We start from the raw sequence: 12,459 nt of genomic DNA, 5'->3' as shown, positions 1-12,459 counted from the left end.
CCATAAGACCCTATTGCCAGCTGTCAACACTGTCCCAGAAGTTGTCACTATGCCCTGACCCATGCTCCTTTAAAGGAAGCCAAGGGTCTGACCTGTCAGCAAGGGGCAGCCGCTGGCCCTGCAGTTGGAAGAAAATCTGGTCACAACTCCAAGCTTTCCAGCCTTCTGAGTTAGCTGGGAGCCGGAGACACAGGGGCCCCATCAGTGGCAAAGACACTGTTCACAGGGCTCCTAGTAGAGCTGCCCAGGCTGAATTCCACACAACTCAGGGACAGGAATCCCAGGCACTAAGACCTGGGAGTGATGGAGCCTGTTGGTCCTGCCTGCTTAGCTGCCCTCTGGGAAATCAGGGAGAAGACAGCAATCCCTTTCCTTCCCTTCCTCAGGAGACTTCCAGGGTTTATTCCAACCCCGATGTAAAGAAAGAACCACATTCCAGCACAGGTAATAAAGAGTTCTGTTTACGGATAACAGTAGGGGACACTGAGAAGGGGTCAGGGCCTGTAGTGATGACCTTCTCAGGAATAGATCAGACAGACAAAGGACAGACATTCAGGACAGAGAAACAACCAAAAGGAAAAGGGCCCCAGGCCCAGGCTCAGCAGCTGTGTCCAGACATCAGATCCAGCCCTGCCGTGGGGTCCCAGCAGATGAGTGTGCCTTTGTCCTGTACGGCCCCTTTCCTCACTCCTGCTGCCCCCCTCGACAGGCTGGAAATCTGGGTGAGATGGGGGAATGTTTGTCTACATGGACCATGGTCTGAGGATGAAGGCTCTTGGAGGCTGCCTGGGGAGGTGGAGGCCTGGGTGGTGTGGTATTAGCAGCAGCAATGGGGGAAGCTGGTCAGGCACCAGAGGCTGGGGTGGTGCCACTGCGCAGCAGGGCCTGTGTCCAGGGCAGGTCCCCCACCCACCCTGCCCGCCACACCAACATGGTGCAATAAATAAGGTTTCAAGTAGTAAGTCAGTGTCAGTCAAGCAGAAGAGGTGGACCCCCCTCCATGCCCTCTCAGAGTGCTTTAGCTCTGTCAAGTCTGTCTTAAGCACTGGGTGGGCATCTGGTCCTGATGTCCACATGGGTTCAGCTCCTTAGACCAATGCCACAGCCTGCTTAGTGAGGTAAGAGCCCACAGCGTCCACAATGGCCTCCAGATGCTCGTCCTGTGCCTGAGGCCCACAGAGCTGCATGAAGTCCGCCAAACGCAACAAGTACTCGAGGTTGTGGCCAGAGAAGCCTTGGCTACCCAGGATCTGTGTAGCAATGGCCTCCTCTGAAGCAGGGCCCAGGTAGCCAGGGTTCTGTGGGGTGGCCACATAGGCCAATGCCGTGAGTGGTTGGTCCGGTGTATCTTGAGGATAGAAGGTGACCTCTTTGGTGTCATAGCCGCCAAGCACTGCCTCCCGCACATTCAGGTACTTCAGGGCCTCACTCACTTGCTCTCCTTGTACCTGGTATGCCACACCCCAAGTGCAGCCCTAGGAAGAAAAAGGGACACCTGTGGTCAGGCAGAGGCTCTGTCATCCTAGAGTGCTACCCTGCCCCAGGACTGTGCTCTGTAACGGTGGTGGGCTTAGGTGGTATGGCAGCAGTCCCTCCTGCTTATTCCCTCTTTTTTGAAGGGCTGACCAGGTGGTCTAGCCCCAGGGAGAATTGAAGTTCTACTCATAGTGTGGTGCAGGAACTTGCAAAATCACCCGAAGGCTTGTGACATACTGCATCTCAACCCATCTAATCCTACCGAATTCAAAATGCATCTTGAGGATGATGGAACCCAGAAGCCCTGAGCTATACCACGTGTCCACTCTGCCCAAGGGGCATCACACCTAGCCTGCAGTCACTGGCCCAAAGAGCTCTGTTCCTCTGCACCCCTCCACATTCCGCACTAGGGGGGCCCCTCTTGACTCAGGCACTCACCTCTCTATCTTCAAGGAGGGTCACCACACGGCCAGGCTAGGGAGGAAAGAAAGATAGACAAATTAGAAATTGGCTCTACCATCAGTGCAAAGAAAGCCCATGGAGACTGCCCGCTCAGGCCCCAGAGACCTGCTCCTGCAGGGGGCTGTGCGGGGAGTGATGCACAGTGCAGAACAGACAGACCAGGGCAGTGTCAGGACTGCCCACCAGCAGGATGCACAGGTTCAAAGACTCCAAGCATCACACGGTGATCCCCGGGCACACAAATTTAAACCACAAACCCGGACGCAGGCTTACACGTTTCCCTCCACTGGCCCAGAGAGCCCCGGCCGTTCCAGGGCACCGATGCCCACTACCCTGCCCTTCCTCCTCCATCCTCTGGGTACGGTCGGATGCTCACCATCTTTTCGCTGCCCCGGTGGAAGGTGTCTCCCTGCCAGAACCGGCGGCTGTAGCCGCGTACGAAGCCCACACGGCTGTCACTGTAGGAGAAGTCGGGCCTCCACACCAGGGAGCCGTACCCGAAAATCCACAGGGATTGGGGGTCGCCATCCTCCCGGGGTCGCTGCGGGGATGGTGCAGGGGACGGCGAGGGGGACAGAGTGGTCTGGGCTGCGGACTCCTGCTTCATGGTGCCGGGCACAGGGACGGGCCCAAGCGGCCTCCGGGAGCTGGTCTCCGGCGCGGGCACGGAAGGACCGACGGACGCGCACACCTGGCCTGGCACCAGTCGGTCGCTCCAGCTGAGTGGCCCCCGCAGGAGGCGCTCTTTAAACCCTCTGGCCGGGAGGCCCCCGCCTACCGAAGCCAGCTGCCGCGGTGATTGGGGCGGGGCAACCCCACCTCTTGGCCAATCACGTTCGGACTTCGCTTCTCGGTTAACCGCGCCGCCCTCTCAGTGGGTGGCAGAGAGGCCCGCTTCGCGCCCAGCGCGCGCGCTGATTGGCTGGGCTCCACCTTCGTAGCAAGCCTGGCCGGAGTGATGCAACGGCGGGGAGGGTTTCCCCAGCGCTCGCATGCAGCAAGGGCGCCGCGGATTGCGTCAGGCGCGGGCGGTGGGCACGGGCCCCACGCACGCGGGCACCGAGTGTCTCCCGGGCAATCCCTCCTTGGCCCCGGGCCCTGCCGCAGTCACGCCAGACGGGTCTCAGGCGGTGTCGCCCAGAGGTCCTGCGCGTGCACCTGGCGGGGTCACTGCCACCCAAAGCCTCCCGACGCAATTCTGGGGCCAGTGCAGGGCACGTCCAGGAGCAGCGCTCTGGGCGGCGCAAACTCCAGTCTGTGGGGCTAACTCCAGTCTGTGGGGCTTGGCCTGAAAGCACGTCCTGCAGGGAACCTGTCCGAGGCACCCTCCGCATTCCTCTCCAGTGCCTCACGGCCTTGGCCCGCGTGAGCAAATGGAGAAACTGAGTCACGGGGGCGGCGAGGGGTTCTGCAAAGGCTGGGGTTGAGTCAGGCCAGGCCGCACGAGTTTGCAGACATCACGTGAGGGCTACGCCCCGGGCCAGGTGTGGGACCCCCCCAGAGCCCAAGTAGGTTAGAGAAGGAGCGAGTCCGAGCGCTTGGGACGACCACCATCGGGAGAGCGAGCTCAGTTTGGTGGTAGCTGCCACACCTGCAGTGAAAAGCCATAGAGGAAAAATCCCACGCCAGATTTGCCCCATGGTCATGGTTGAGTTTGTCCTTATCTTGAGATTTTGTAGCAATGGTTAATACTTAGAGAGGTTCTGGAAGCTTTGTGCAAGAAGGTCCCAATTCAAGCCCCCTGAGAGCTGTAAACAGCTACAGGCCGCTGGGTGGAGGGTCCATAGGCGCCAGGTGTTGACTCCCTAAATAAGGGCTGCCCCCGGGATGTCTGACTGCAAAAGGGAAACAGAGGCAGCAGGAAGCCTTCTGGAGAAACTGACTGGGGAGACTGCTATTGAGGTGTGGATGAGCCCTGAAGCATGAAAAACAGGCAACATTACTTCTAATGTAAGCTAAAAATGATCTGCACACGACGTGCGCATTCCAGACATGTCTGTGTATTGTGTGAAGCTGTTTCTTTAAAAACAAAACCATGTTGCCCAGTAGTATTTGTGTAAGATATAACCCAGAAGATGGTACCTATGGTGTAAGCAGAGGCTGACGTCAAAGGATTTTCAACATTGAATTCAAAGTCAGGCATGGTAGCATGGGACTGTAATCCCAGCACTTGGGAGGTTGAAGGAGGAGGACCTCAAGTTGGAAGCCAGCCTGGATTAAAAGCGAGACCCTGTTTCAAAAAATAAAATAAATACAAATTTATGATAAAGTCTGGATTCCTTTTTTTTTTTTTTTTTTTTTGTGGGACTGGGTTTGAACTCCAGGTTTCATGCTTGCAAAGAAGATGCCATACCATTACAGCCATACCTCTTGCCTGGGCTGGCCTCAAACCTCCATCCTCCTGATCTCAGCCTCCCAATTAGCTAGGATTACAGACATGAGTCACTGTACCTGGCAAAACTCAGAATTCTTTACAAGAAACATAAGTTTCTTTTCTAACTTTAAAAAAAATGTCTTTTACTGTATAGTAAGGGGAAAATGCGAAATACAAATTGTCACCTGTGCCATGATAAAACATGTTAAAAAATAACAAGGCACAGAGGAATAAAGATGTGTCTTCAAATATAATACTAACGTTAGGGCTGGGCACCCGGGGTTCACACCTGTAATCCCAGCTACTAAGGAGGCAGAGATCAGAAGGATCATGGTTCAAAGCCAGGTCAGACAAAATACTTCCTGAGACCCTATCTCAAAAAAGCCCATCACAAAAAAGGGCTGGCGGAGTGGCTCAAGGTGTAGGTCCTGAGTTCAAACCCCAGTACCTCAAAAAACAAACAAAAAACTAGCGTTAGGGGGTTGGTATGATTGGTATTAAGAGTGAGTCTTTTCCCTGTTTTCAAATTTTATGAAATGCAGTTTTTCAATAATAAAAAGTTACTTTTAAAGAGTAGCTAGTGCTTTTCCGATGAATGACAGATAGACACTTGGGGAATATTTCTTTTCTTTTTTTTTTTTTTTTTGGTGGGATCATGGTTTGAAATTCAGAAAAACAGCTGCTCTGCCACTTGAGCCACACCTCCAGTCCATTTTGCTCTGGTTATTTTGGAGATAGGATCCAGAGAACTATTTGCCTGGGCTGGCCTTGAAGTGTGATCCTACCAATCTTAGCCTCCCAAGAGGCTAGGGTTGCAGGCACAAGCCACCATTGCCAGCTCCTGGGGAACACATCCATGATATTCACTCAGACCTCTTCCGCCCCAGCCAAAGCCCCAGGTCTTCATAACTCTTGGCGATGTACTCAAAACCCAATCTGGATCCAAGTAGAGTTTGACACGCTGTCTCTATGCTCCCATGATCCCTTAGGTCACATCTGTGTCTTTATCGGTCTCTTCCACATCATGCTTGTAGTAGAAGCAATCATTTATTGAATGCTCACTGTAAGGCAGTTTGCTGAACACTTTTATATCTATTCTAACTATAAACCGCTCTGCTACTTTGGGGGGATGAATCTCATTTCCATAGATAAGCAAAGAGGAAAGTTAGGTAATGTACTCACAGTGACATAGCTGTAAGTCATGGAGCCTGGACTGAAGGCAGGTGGTGGAGCTTGGAGCCTCTTTGCTGCCAATCATTTGGCACCCAGCTTTCTTCTAACCCCAGACCTCTCTGAGCGGGGCTCAGTCCTTGAAGACCCAGAGGAACCTGCACAGTATTGCCACACAGTTAATAGACAAAAAAAAGTTAAGATCTTACTTGGAAAAGGCCAGGACAACATCTGAGCTGATCACACAGGCTCAACCAGGACCCTCTTGAAGTAGGCATCTCCAACAGTTGCCAAGGGGACCTTTGACACCCTCCTATGAACGTGTCTTTCTTGTTCCCATCCTTTGCCCCTCCATGCCAACATTTGTTTCCCTCCCAGCAGACACTGCAGTCAGTAAGCCACCCACTGAGCTGGCTCCTCACTGTGACACCAGCTTCCCTCCCACAATCCCCCAGGTAGGATCAAAAAGGCTCCCACTCAGGATAGGCGTAGGATCACCTCGCAGAGTCACACCTGATTTGCACGTGATGTGCATGTGGTGACTTCTCTTTTGGGCCCTTCCCAAACTAATCTTTCCTTATTGTTCCCCTTCTGGCGGTTGTTTCTCACTTCCTTATGATCTTTGCCTCCTCACTTCTCATTCCAGACACTGCAGGACTGCTGTTAGCACGGGTGATTATGTCAAAGAAGACAAGGATGTGTTTTTGGAGCTCTGGAGCTATGTTCAATTCGTTCGCTTAATGGTGAAGATTCTTTATAAAACCGCCGATCTCCAGATCAAAAGCCTGCTCCAATGAATAAGAGAAAAACAAACAAACAAAAACCTGTCTGGGCATGGCTCTTCAGCTTGCTCAGATTTGAGCCCTGCTCTACTGCTTCTCAGCCGGGTCACCCTGGCACTGTGGTGTCTGTTTCTTAATTGTCTCAACTTTGAAATAGGGGGTAATGGTAATGACACCCACCTTGTAGTCTAATGAGGGTGGTAAGAACTCTTTAGCTGATGTCTGGCCCATGAGACCTTTCAGTAAATGTTGGCTCCTTATCATTTTTATCTCAGATGTGACACTTGCCGTTGTACCCAGGGCAGAGTCATGGTCTCTCTCTGTCTGACACAGCTCAGGAGAGTGATTAGTGTAAGCATTTCAGATTCAGTGGAGGAACTCCCATCACCGGTTACCCTCCAGTCTTGGCAGGCAACTCATGTACTGTTCCAGCAAATAAGGGACTCAAGGAATGTTATTTTATATTATTTTGCACTACTGGGGATTGAACCATGCCCATGCTAGCTAGGTGAGCACTCTACAACAGAGTTACCCTCCCAGCCCCTAAAAGAGTGTTTTTATTTATTTATTTATTTATTTATTTATTTTTGTGGTACTGGGATTTGAACTCAGGGCCTTCACCTTGAGCCACTCCACCAGCCCTTTTTGTGATGGGTATTTTTGAGATAGGGGCTTTGCCCAGACTGGCTTTGAACCACGATCCTCCTGATCTCTGCCTCCTGAGTAGCTAGGATTACAGGTGTGAGCCACTGGCACCCGGATGAAAGAGTGTTTTTAAAAAGCAGGTTGGGTAATAGTCTGCCCAATCTGTCCAACCCAAGTGTGCAATTACTAGAACTCTTGCTTGAGCAAAGAGAGCAATTTTTCGGCTACGTGTGTGTGTGTGGGGGGGGGGGGTGGCAGGTACTAAAATAAGTTAATAAAATAAAAAGTGGCTGGGGGGCGTGGTTCAAGTGGTGGAGCACTTGCCTGGTAAGCACAAAGCTCTGAGCTCAAACTCCAGTGCTACCAAAAATAAATAAATAAATAAGTTAATAAAATAAACCACAATCTGTGAGGGACCTTACCTCCAACAGACCTCCGAGAGATTAGTGTGACCTCAGGTCTTTGGCCTATGTGTAAGGATGACACAGGTCCTACAAACATTCTGGCAAAAGGAGGGGAAGATGGAGTGGTGGAGTCTCTGCCCCGAGGCTTCGGTAATCAAGCCTACAAGATAATCTGATAGTAGGCAGGCTAACAGGAGAAAAGGTGTACAAATTATTTGTGCACAGGGACATCACATGAAGGAAAAGTGAATACTCCAAAACCCAGGGGAGAGGGGGGAGGGGATAAAATACTATAGAAGACAGTAAATGATTTTGCAGAAAGATGAAGAGGCCCACAGAAGAACAAGTGACAGCCTGTGATAAAATCTGTCTGGGTGTGGTATTGCTCTCCAGAGTCCTCTCCTGTGATATGAATTTAATTGTCCCTGGTTGATGAGATGGGGGGGCAGATTCAGAACACATGAGCTCCTTTTGGAGGACCTGTGGGCAGAAAGAGGACTTCAGAGAGGGGGCACCCCCATGTTTGTTATTCTCCAAGTAACTTCAGTTGGAAGTGAAATGTTTGGGGGTGTCATTTCCTAAATTCCCTTAGTCCCCTCAGAAAAGAAAGTGTCGGGTAACAGTTCTTTTGGTTGTGCCAGCTGCACCCAGGGCCTGAGGGGTGGAAGCTGCTCAGCCCTTGGCCCTCAAAAGCAGAAAGTGTAAGGAGCTAGGGGCAGAAGGTGCACCCTTGTAACCCCAGCACTCACAAGCATCATGAGTTCAAGACCAGTCTAGGTTACATAGCAAGGCTCTGTCCCTGTCTCTAAACACACACACACACACACACACACACACACACACACACACAAAGGAGCTATAAGGATTCACCTATATCCTGCCAAAGGGTGCATGAGATGAAGTGATGGTGGGAAAACCTAGCTCCCTGGCCATTTTCTATCACCTAAGGAAGGAGAGACTTGGCTGACAGGACACCTCTGGGCAGCCAGTATTCTAGAGATTCAGGGCTCAGGTAGTCCTCCTGGAAGGGGAGGGGCCAGGTTTCCAGCAGAGGGTTAGAGTGGTGGGAAGCCCTCCCAGTCTCAGGGAGAGAAGAAGGTGTAGTCTATGTGGACAGGAGGTGACAGGCTGCAGGACTGGGAGAAGCTGCAATGGGGAATATCTTGGTGGAGTGACAGGGTTCACAGAGCAAGGACCCAGGGTCAAATGTTAGACACCATGGAAATGCTGCACTGTGGTGGGCCCTGACTTTAGAAGACATCCTGTTCAACAGGTCTGACTGTTGCTCCATGGGCTCAGACTCTAAGGGCCATAGAGAGCCATGGAAGTGAAACTCCTTAAATGACAATGGCCAGAACACCATTGCCCCAGGGCCCAATACTAAAGGGAGGAACAAGATCCCAGAATCTTCCAGATCTCTTTACCAAGAGAAAGAAGAAGAAGCACCTAAGGAAGGGAATCAGTGGTAGAGGTGTAAAACTAAACAGACTTGTTTAGTCATCCTATTAGGATGAGTGTTGCCCAGATATCTGCTACTTAGGAAAAGGAACCACAATCCTTAGCCAAGCAAACCCCCAGCTCGAGCCAGGCCCACTGGAGCCAGTGACCACCTGTGGGAGGGCTGAGGTTCTGACCTGCAGGGGGTGCCATTGACACAGGGTGGCCTACACACACCTGTTGCTAAATCTAGATCCCTGAGATGCTGCTGGCCTTGGTGACACCATGCAATTTTTCATCCAGTTTCCTGGTAGGCAACTCCTAAAACCCTTAAAATCTCCAAATAACAAACGCCTTTTTGTTTACTAATGAGTTGAGTGATGGCTGACAGTCCCTAAGCAGGATTACAGGGTGCCACTTCCAGCCCCATCCTCCAACCCCAGAGAGGGGGGCAGGGGCTGAAGGTTGAGTTGATCACCAATGATTTCATTAGTCATACCTGCAAAATGAAGGACCCTCAAAATCCCCTAAGGACAAGATTTGGAGCACTTTCCAATAGCGGAACACATGGCGGTTCCTGGAGGGTGGTGCACTCAGAGAGGGCATGGCAGCTCCTTGCCCCTTCCCTCATACCTCACCAATGCATCCCTTCATCTGGATCCTTTGTAGCATCCTTTTATTCTAAACAAGGGACGCAACAGTACAGGCCAGGTGGATCTAATGTGCCTTACCGAGCCCTAGGGCTACTAGTGGGACTGTTCGGCAGAACCCACATCCCTGCCGGCAGCGGAAGTGGAAGCTCCAGAATGTGTTCTGCTGGCAGGTGCTCGGGAGGACCACCCAAACGGCAAGGGTTATAACTGGGCCCACAACGTTTTCGCGCATTCACTCGTTCAACCTGATCAGCGATGTGCAATAGGAGAGGTATTACCATTGAAGAGGATAACGATAATGAACTAGATGATCAGTGCCCCCGGGCCAGACACCAGGTTTGCCACCAATATCTATCACAGATGCTCAAGGAGCGAAGAAATGGATGGATTTGTTCCAGATCACCTGGCCACAAGAGCTGGTGCTGGAAGGGAGCTTCTGCCCCCAACTCAAGCCCTTTCCAGCCTTGTCCCCATTCCCTTCCAGCCGACTGGCCGCGTAGAAGGTGGGAGGAGGGCTGGGAGGTGGGGAGCGGAGCTGGCTGGCGGAGCCAACCGGGTGGCTGCTGCAGGTGAAGGGAACCCGGCTCCTCTGGACACCGGGAGGGTATTTGGGGGATCCCTCCAGGTTACCCTTCAGCTTAGGGGTACGGAGCCTGGACTGAGCTCCGCGGGACAAAGACGCGAACTGATTTTGACTTCCGGCTGCTCTGTCCCCAGGCGGACGTAGCAGGGCCGATCGCGCGAGCCCCGGACGGGACGACAGCCCCGACGGCCGCACAGCGCCCCCTCGTGCCGGGCGCGGGTCCCGCCGGCCACCCGCCCGCGGCTCCGGCTTCCCGCGGCCGCGGCCCCGCGCGGGCTCCCGGCTGGGGGCGGGACCCGGGGAGGCAGAGGCGGAGCCCAGCGGGCGGGCGAGGCTCCGAGAAACTCGCAGCCTTCGGCGGCTTCCCGGCCCGGGAAGTGAGCCGAGGTCGCCGGCCGCAAACAGGAAGTCGGGCCGTAACAAAGAGCGCGAGGGCGGGAGGCGCGGGAGCCCCGGGGCGCCCGGCGACCGCGGCAGGTGGAGGGCGGGCCGGGGCCAGGGCCAGCGGGCGCACCTGCCCCTTCCGCCGGCGCTCGGGCCTCGCCGGAATGCGTGCAGGCCATCGGGCCCCGCCGGGCGCGAAGGGCAGGCGGGGGCCTCCGGAGAAGGCTGCTGGGACCTCCCAGGCGCATCCCCTCCCCGGGAAGGGACAGTCACAGTTCCCTGAGTGAATCACTTCCATCTCCTTCCCGGAATGCGACAGGCCACGTGGGGCAAAGGGCTGGGCCTGCAGATGCCTGCGGTGGACACCCGGGGAGAGGCGAGGTAAACTGCGGAAGGGGAGCCCACGGATGGACCCCCGCACTACCTTGGATGAGTCCAGTGACCTCCTCTAGCCTGAGTGGGGAGAGGTGAAGCTACTGCACTCTTCCAAGAGAGGCCTCTGCTCCCCTCTTCACAACCCCTCGCTAACTCATAGCGCACCTCCAGGTGGTCACCAGCCAAGAAGTCCTGGAAAAGCAGCTGTCCTCAGGGCTGGAGGTCACCATGGGGTCAGATGGATTCTGCAGGCAGGACACTGGCTCTAGGCTGTTAGGGAGCTGCTAAGCTCTGAATTCTCTTGTAAAATGTGCATGCAAACTGAATGTGGGCATTTGCTAACCCATTGAACGTACTTCACAGTGAGTCCAGAGCATCTAGGACCTCCATACATGTGGACATTCAGGTGTTTAGGAAAGCCTTGAGAACCTCTGTTGTGGGAAAGGGCTGGACCCTTGGGGGGTGACCTTCAGGAAATCCCTACAATGGAGGATTGTGGTCTGTTCACACCCCAAGTGCCTGGCCCCCTGCTTCTGCTGTGTTGCTAGAGGTGGAACCTGACCTGGGATACAGGTTGGAGCAGATCATCCCAAGTTCATGCATGGGTCCCCACTTTGCCCAGAAAGCCAGCATGATGGTGGTGGGGGGTCTGTCACAGCTCCTGGTCTACAGTATCAATGTCTTTGAGTGGGTTTAGCCAGTAGCCAGCTCCCCTCCAGGACTCTTCTCTGACAGTCTGGCTGCTCAGCACAGCCTGATGGTGTGGACGTGCAGGCCTGCGGGTATCCTACCTGTCCCCCACATGGGAGCCTCGTCATCTTGCCTTCTGTCCCAGCCCAGTTTCCCCCACCCCCCAGAGCCCGGGAGCTGCTTTCCTGTTTCATTTTGGGCAGGAAGAGTGAGGTCGTGTTGTTCTTCCCCCTCAGCCAGCTCAGGCTGTGGGAACAGTTCCCTGAATGCTTTCCTGTTTGATACCCTGTGTGTGCAGTGAAGGGAACAGGGACGATGAGCAAGGCTTGGAGTGTGTGCATGCTCCTGTGACTCACACAGGCACGCAGGCCAGGCCTGCAAGCTGTGTTTGTGTCAGGGAGAAAGAGAAGGAAGGTAGGGCAAGTTTACTCCATGTACATGAACTCCTCTAGGAGGGAGGCTTCTGGTGGTTCTATTGCTGCTGGGGATAAGAGAAGAACTGGGAGCATCTGCTCAGCTTTTTGTCAGTGGCTCACTTTGTCATCATTTGCTCTCCGTGTGGTAGGTTTGTGACCATAGAGAAGGGACTAAGGCACCCTAGGGACTATCCTGGCCTTAGAGGAAGCTGGGCCTGGAGTAGAGTGGAAACTCCCTCATCAGTGCCTCAGCCAGAGAGACCCGGGGAAGGCTCCGACTCCTCCCCTCCCTGCAGTCTTCAAAAAACTCCCGCAGACCAGAGACCTGACCCTCAGGTCTCTATCCAGCTGGAAGGAGGACAACCCCAAGGCAAATCCCCCATCCCAGACGAGTTCCCCAATGGGGCTGAGAAAAGGGCAGGATGAGCCCAGCACCAGTGGCTCACACCTGTAATCCTAGCTATTGCGGGGTTTAGGGGCAGAGACTGGAGGGACAGAGATCAGGAAGATCAAGGTTAAAAGCCAGCCTGGACAAATAATTCATGAGACCCTATCTCGAAAATACCCAACACAAAAAAGGGCTGCAGAGTTGCTCAAGTAGTATAGCG

At 53.7% G+C, this 12,459-nt stretch overlaps 1 protein-coding gene across 1 annotated transcript; it reads right to left on the bottom strand.

The window, feature by feature from the left end:
• Positions 1-443: 443 nt before the first annotated feature.
• Positions 444-2,681, bottom strand: Chac1 (ChaC glutathione specific gamma-glutamylcyclotransferase 1). Its single transcript, XM_020176030.2, has 3 exons — positions 2,315-2,681; positions 1,915-1,950; positions 444-1,475 (listed from the first exon to the last, which is right to left on the bottom strand). Exons 1-3 carry the CDS (start codon positions 2,543-2,545, stop codon positions 1,089-1,091), a joined length of 654 nt encoding a protein of 217 aa, XP_020031619.1. The 5' UTR covers positions 2,546-2,681; the 3' UTR covers positions 444-1,088.
• Positions 2,682-12,459: the final 9,778 nt, after the last annotated feature.

This window comes from Castor canadensis, chromosome 2 (assembly GCF_047511655.1).
Source record: "Castor canadensis chromosome 2, mCasCan1.hap1v2, whole genome shotgun sequence".
Taxonomy (NCBI): Eukaryota; Metazoa; Chordata; class Mammalia; order Rodentia; family Castoridae; genus Castor; species Castor canadensis.
The sequence above is the reverse complement of the archived record's forward strand: the minus strand, read 5'-3'. Positions and strand labels throughout refer to the sequence as shown.

Excerpts from the sequence above, each read along its gene's own strand:
- Chac1 (XM_020176030.2), bottom strand. The coding sequence starts at position 2,545 with ATGAAGCAGGAGTCCGCAGCCCAGACCACTCTGTCCCCCTCGCCGTCC. Across the intron at positions 1,951-2,314 it reads ACCGGGGCAGCGAAAAGATG|CCTGGCCGTGTGGTGACCCT; the intron begins GTGAGCATCCGA and ends TTTCCTCCCTAG. Across the intron at positions 1,476-1,914 it reads CCCTCCTTGAAGATAGAGAG|GGCTGCACTTGGGGTGTGGC; the intron begins GTGAGTGCCTGA and ends TTTTCTTCCTAG.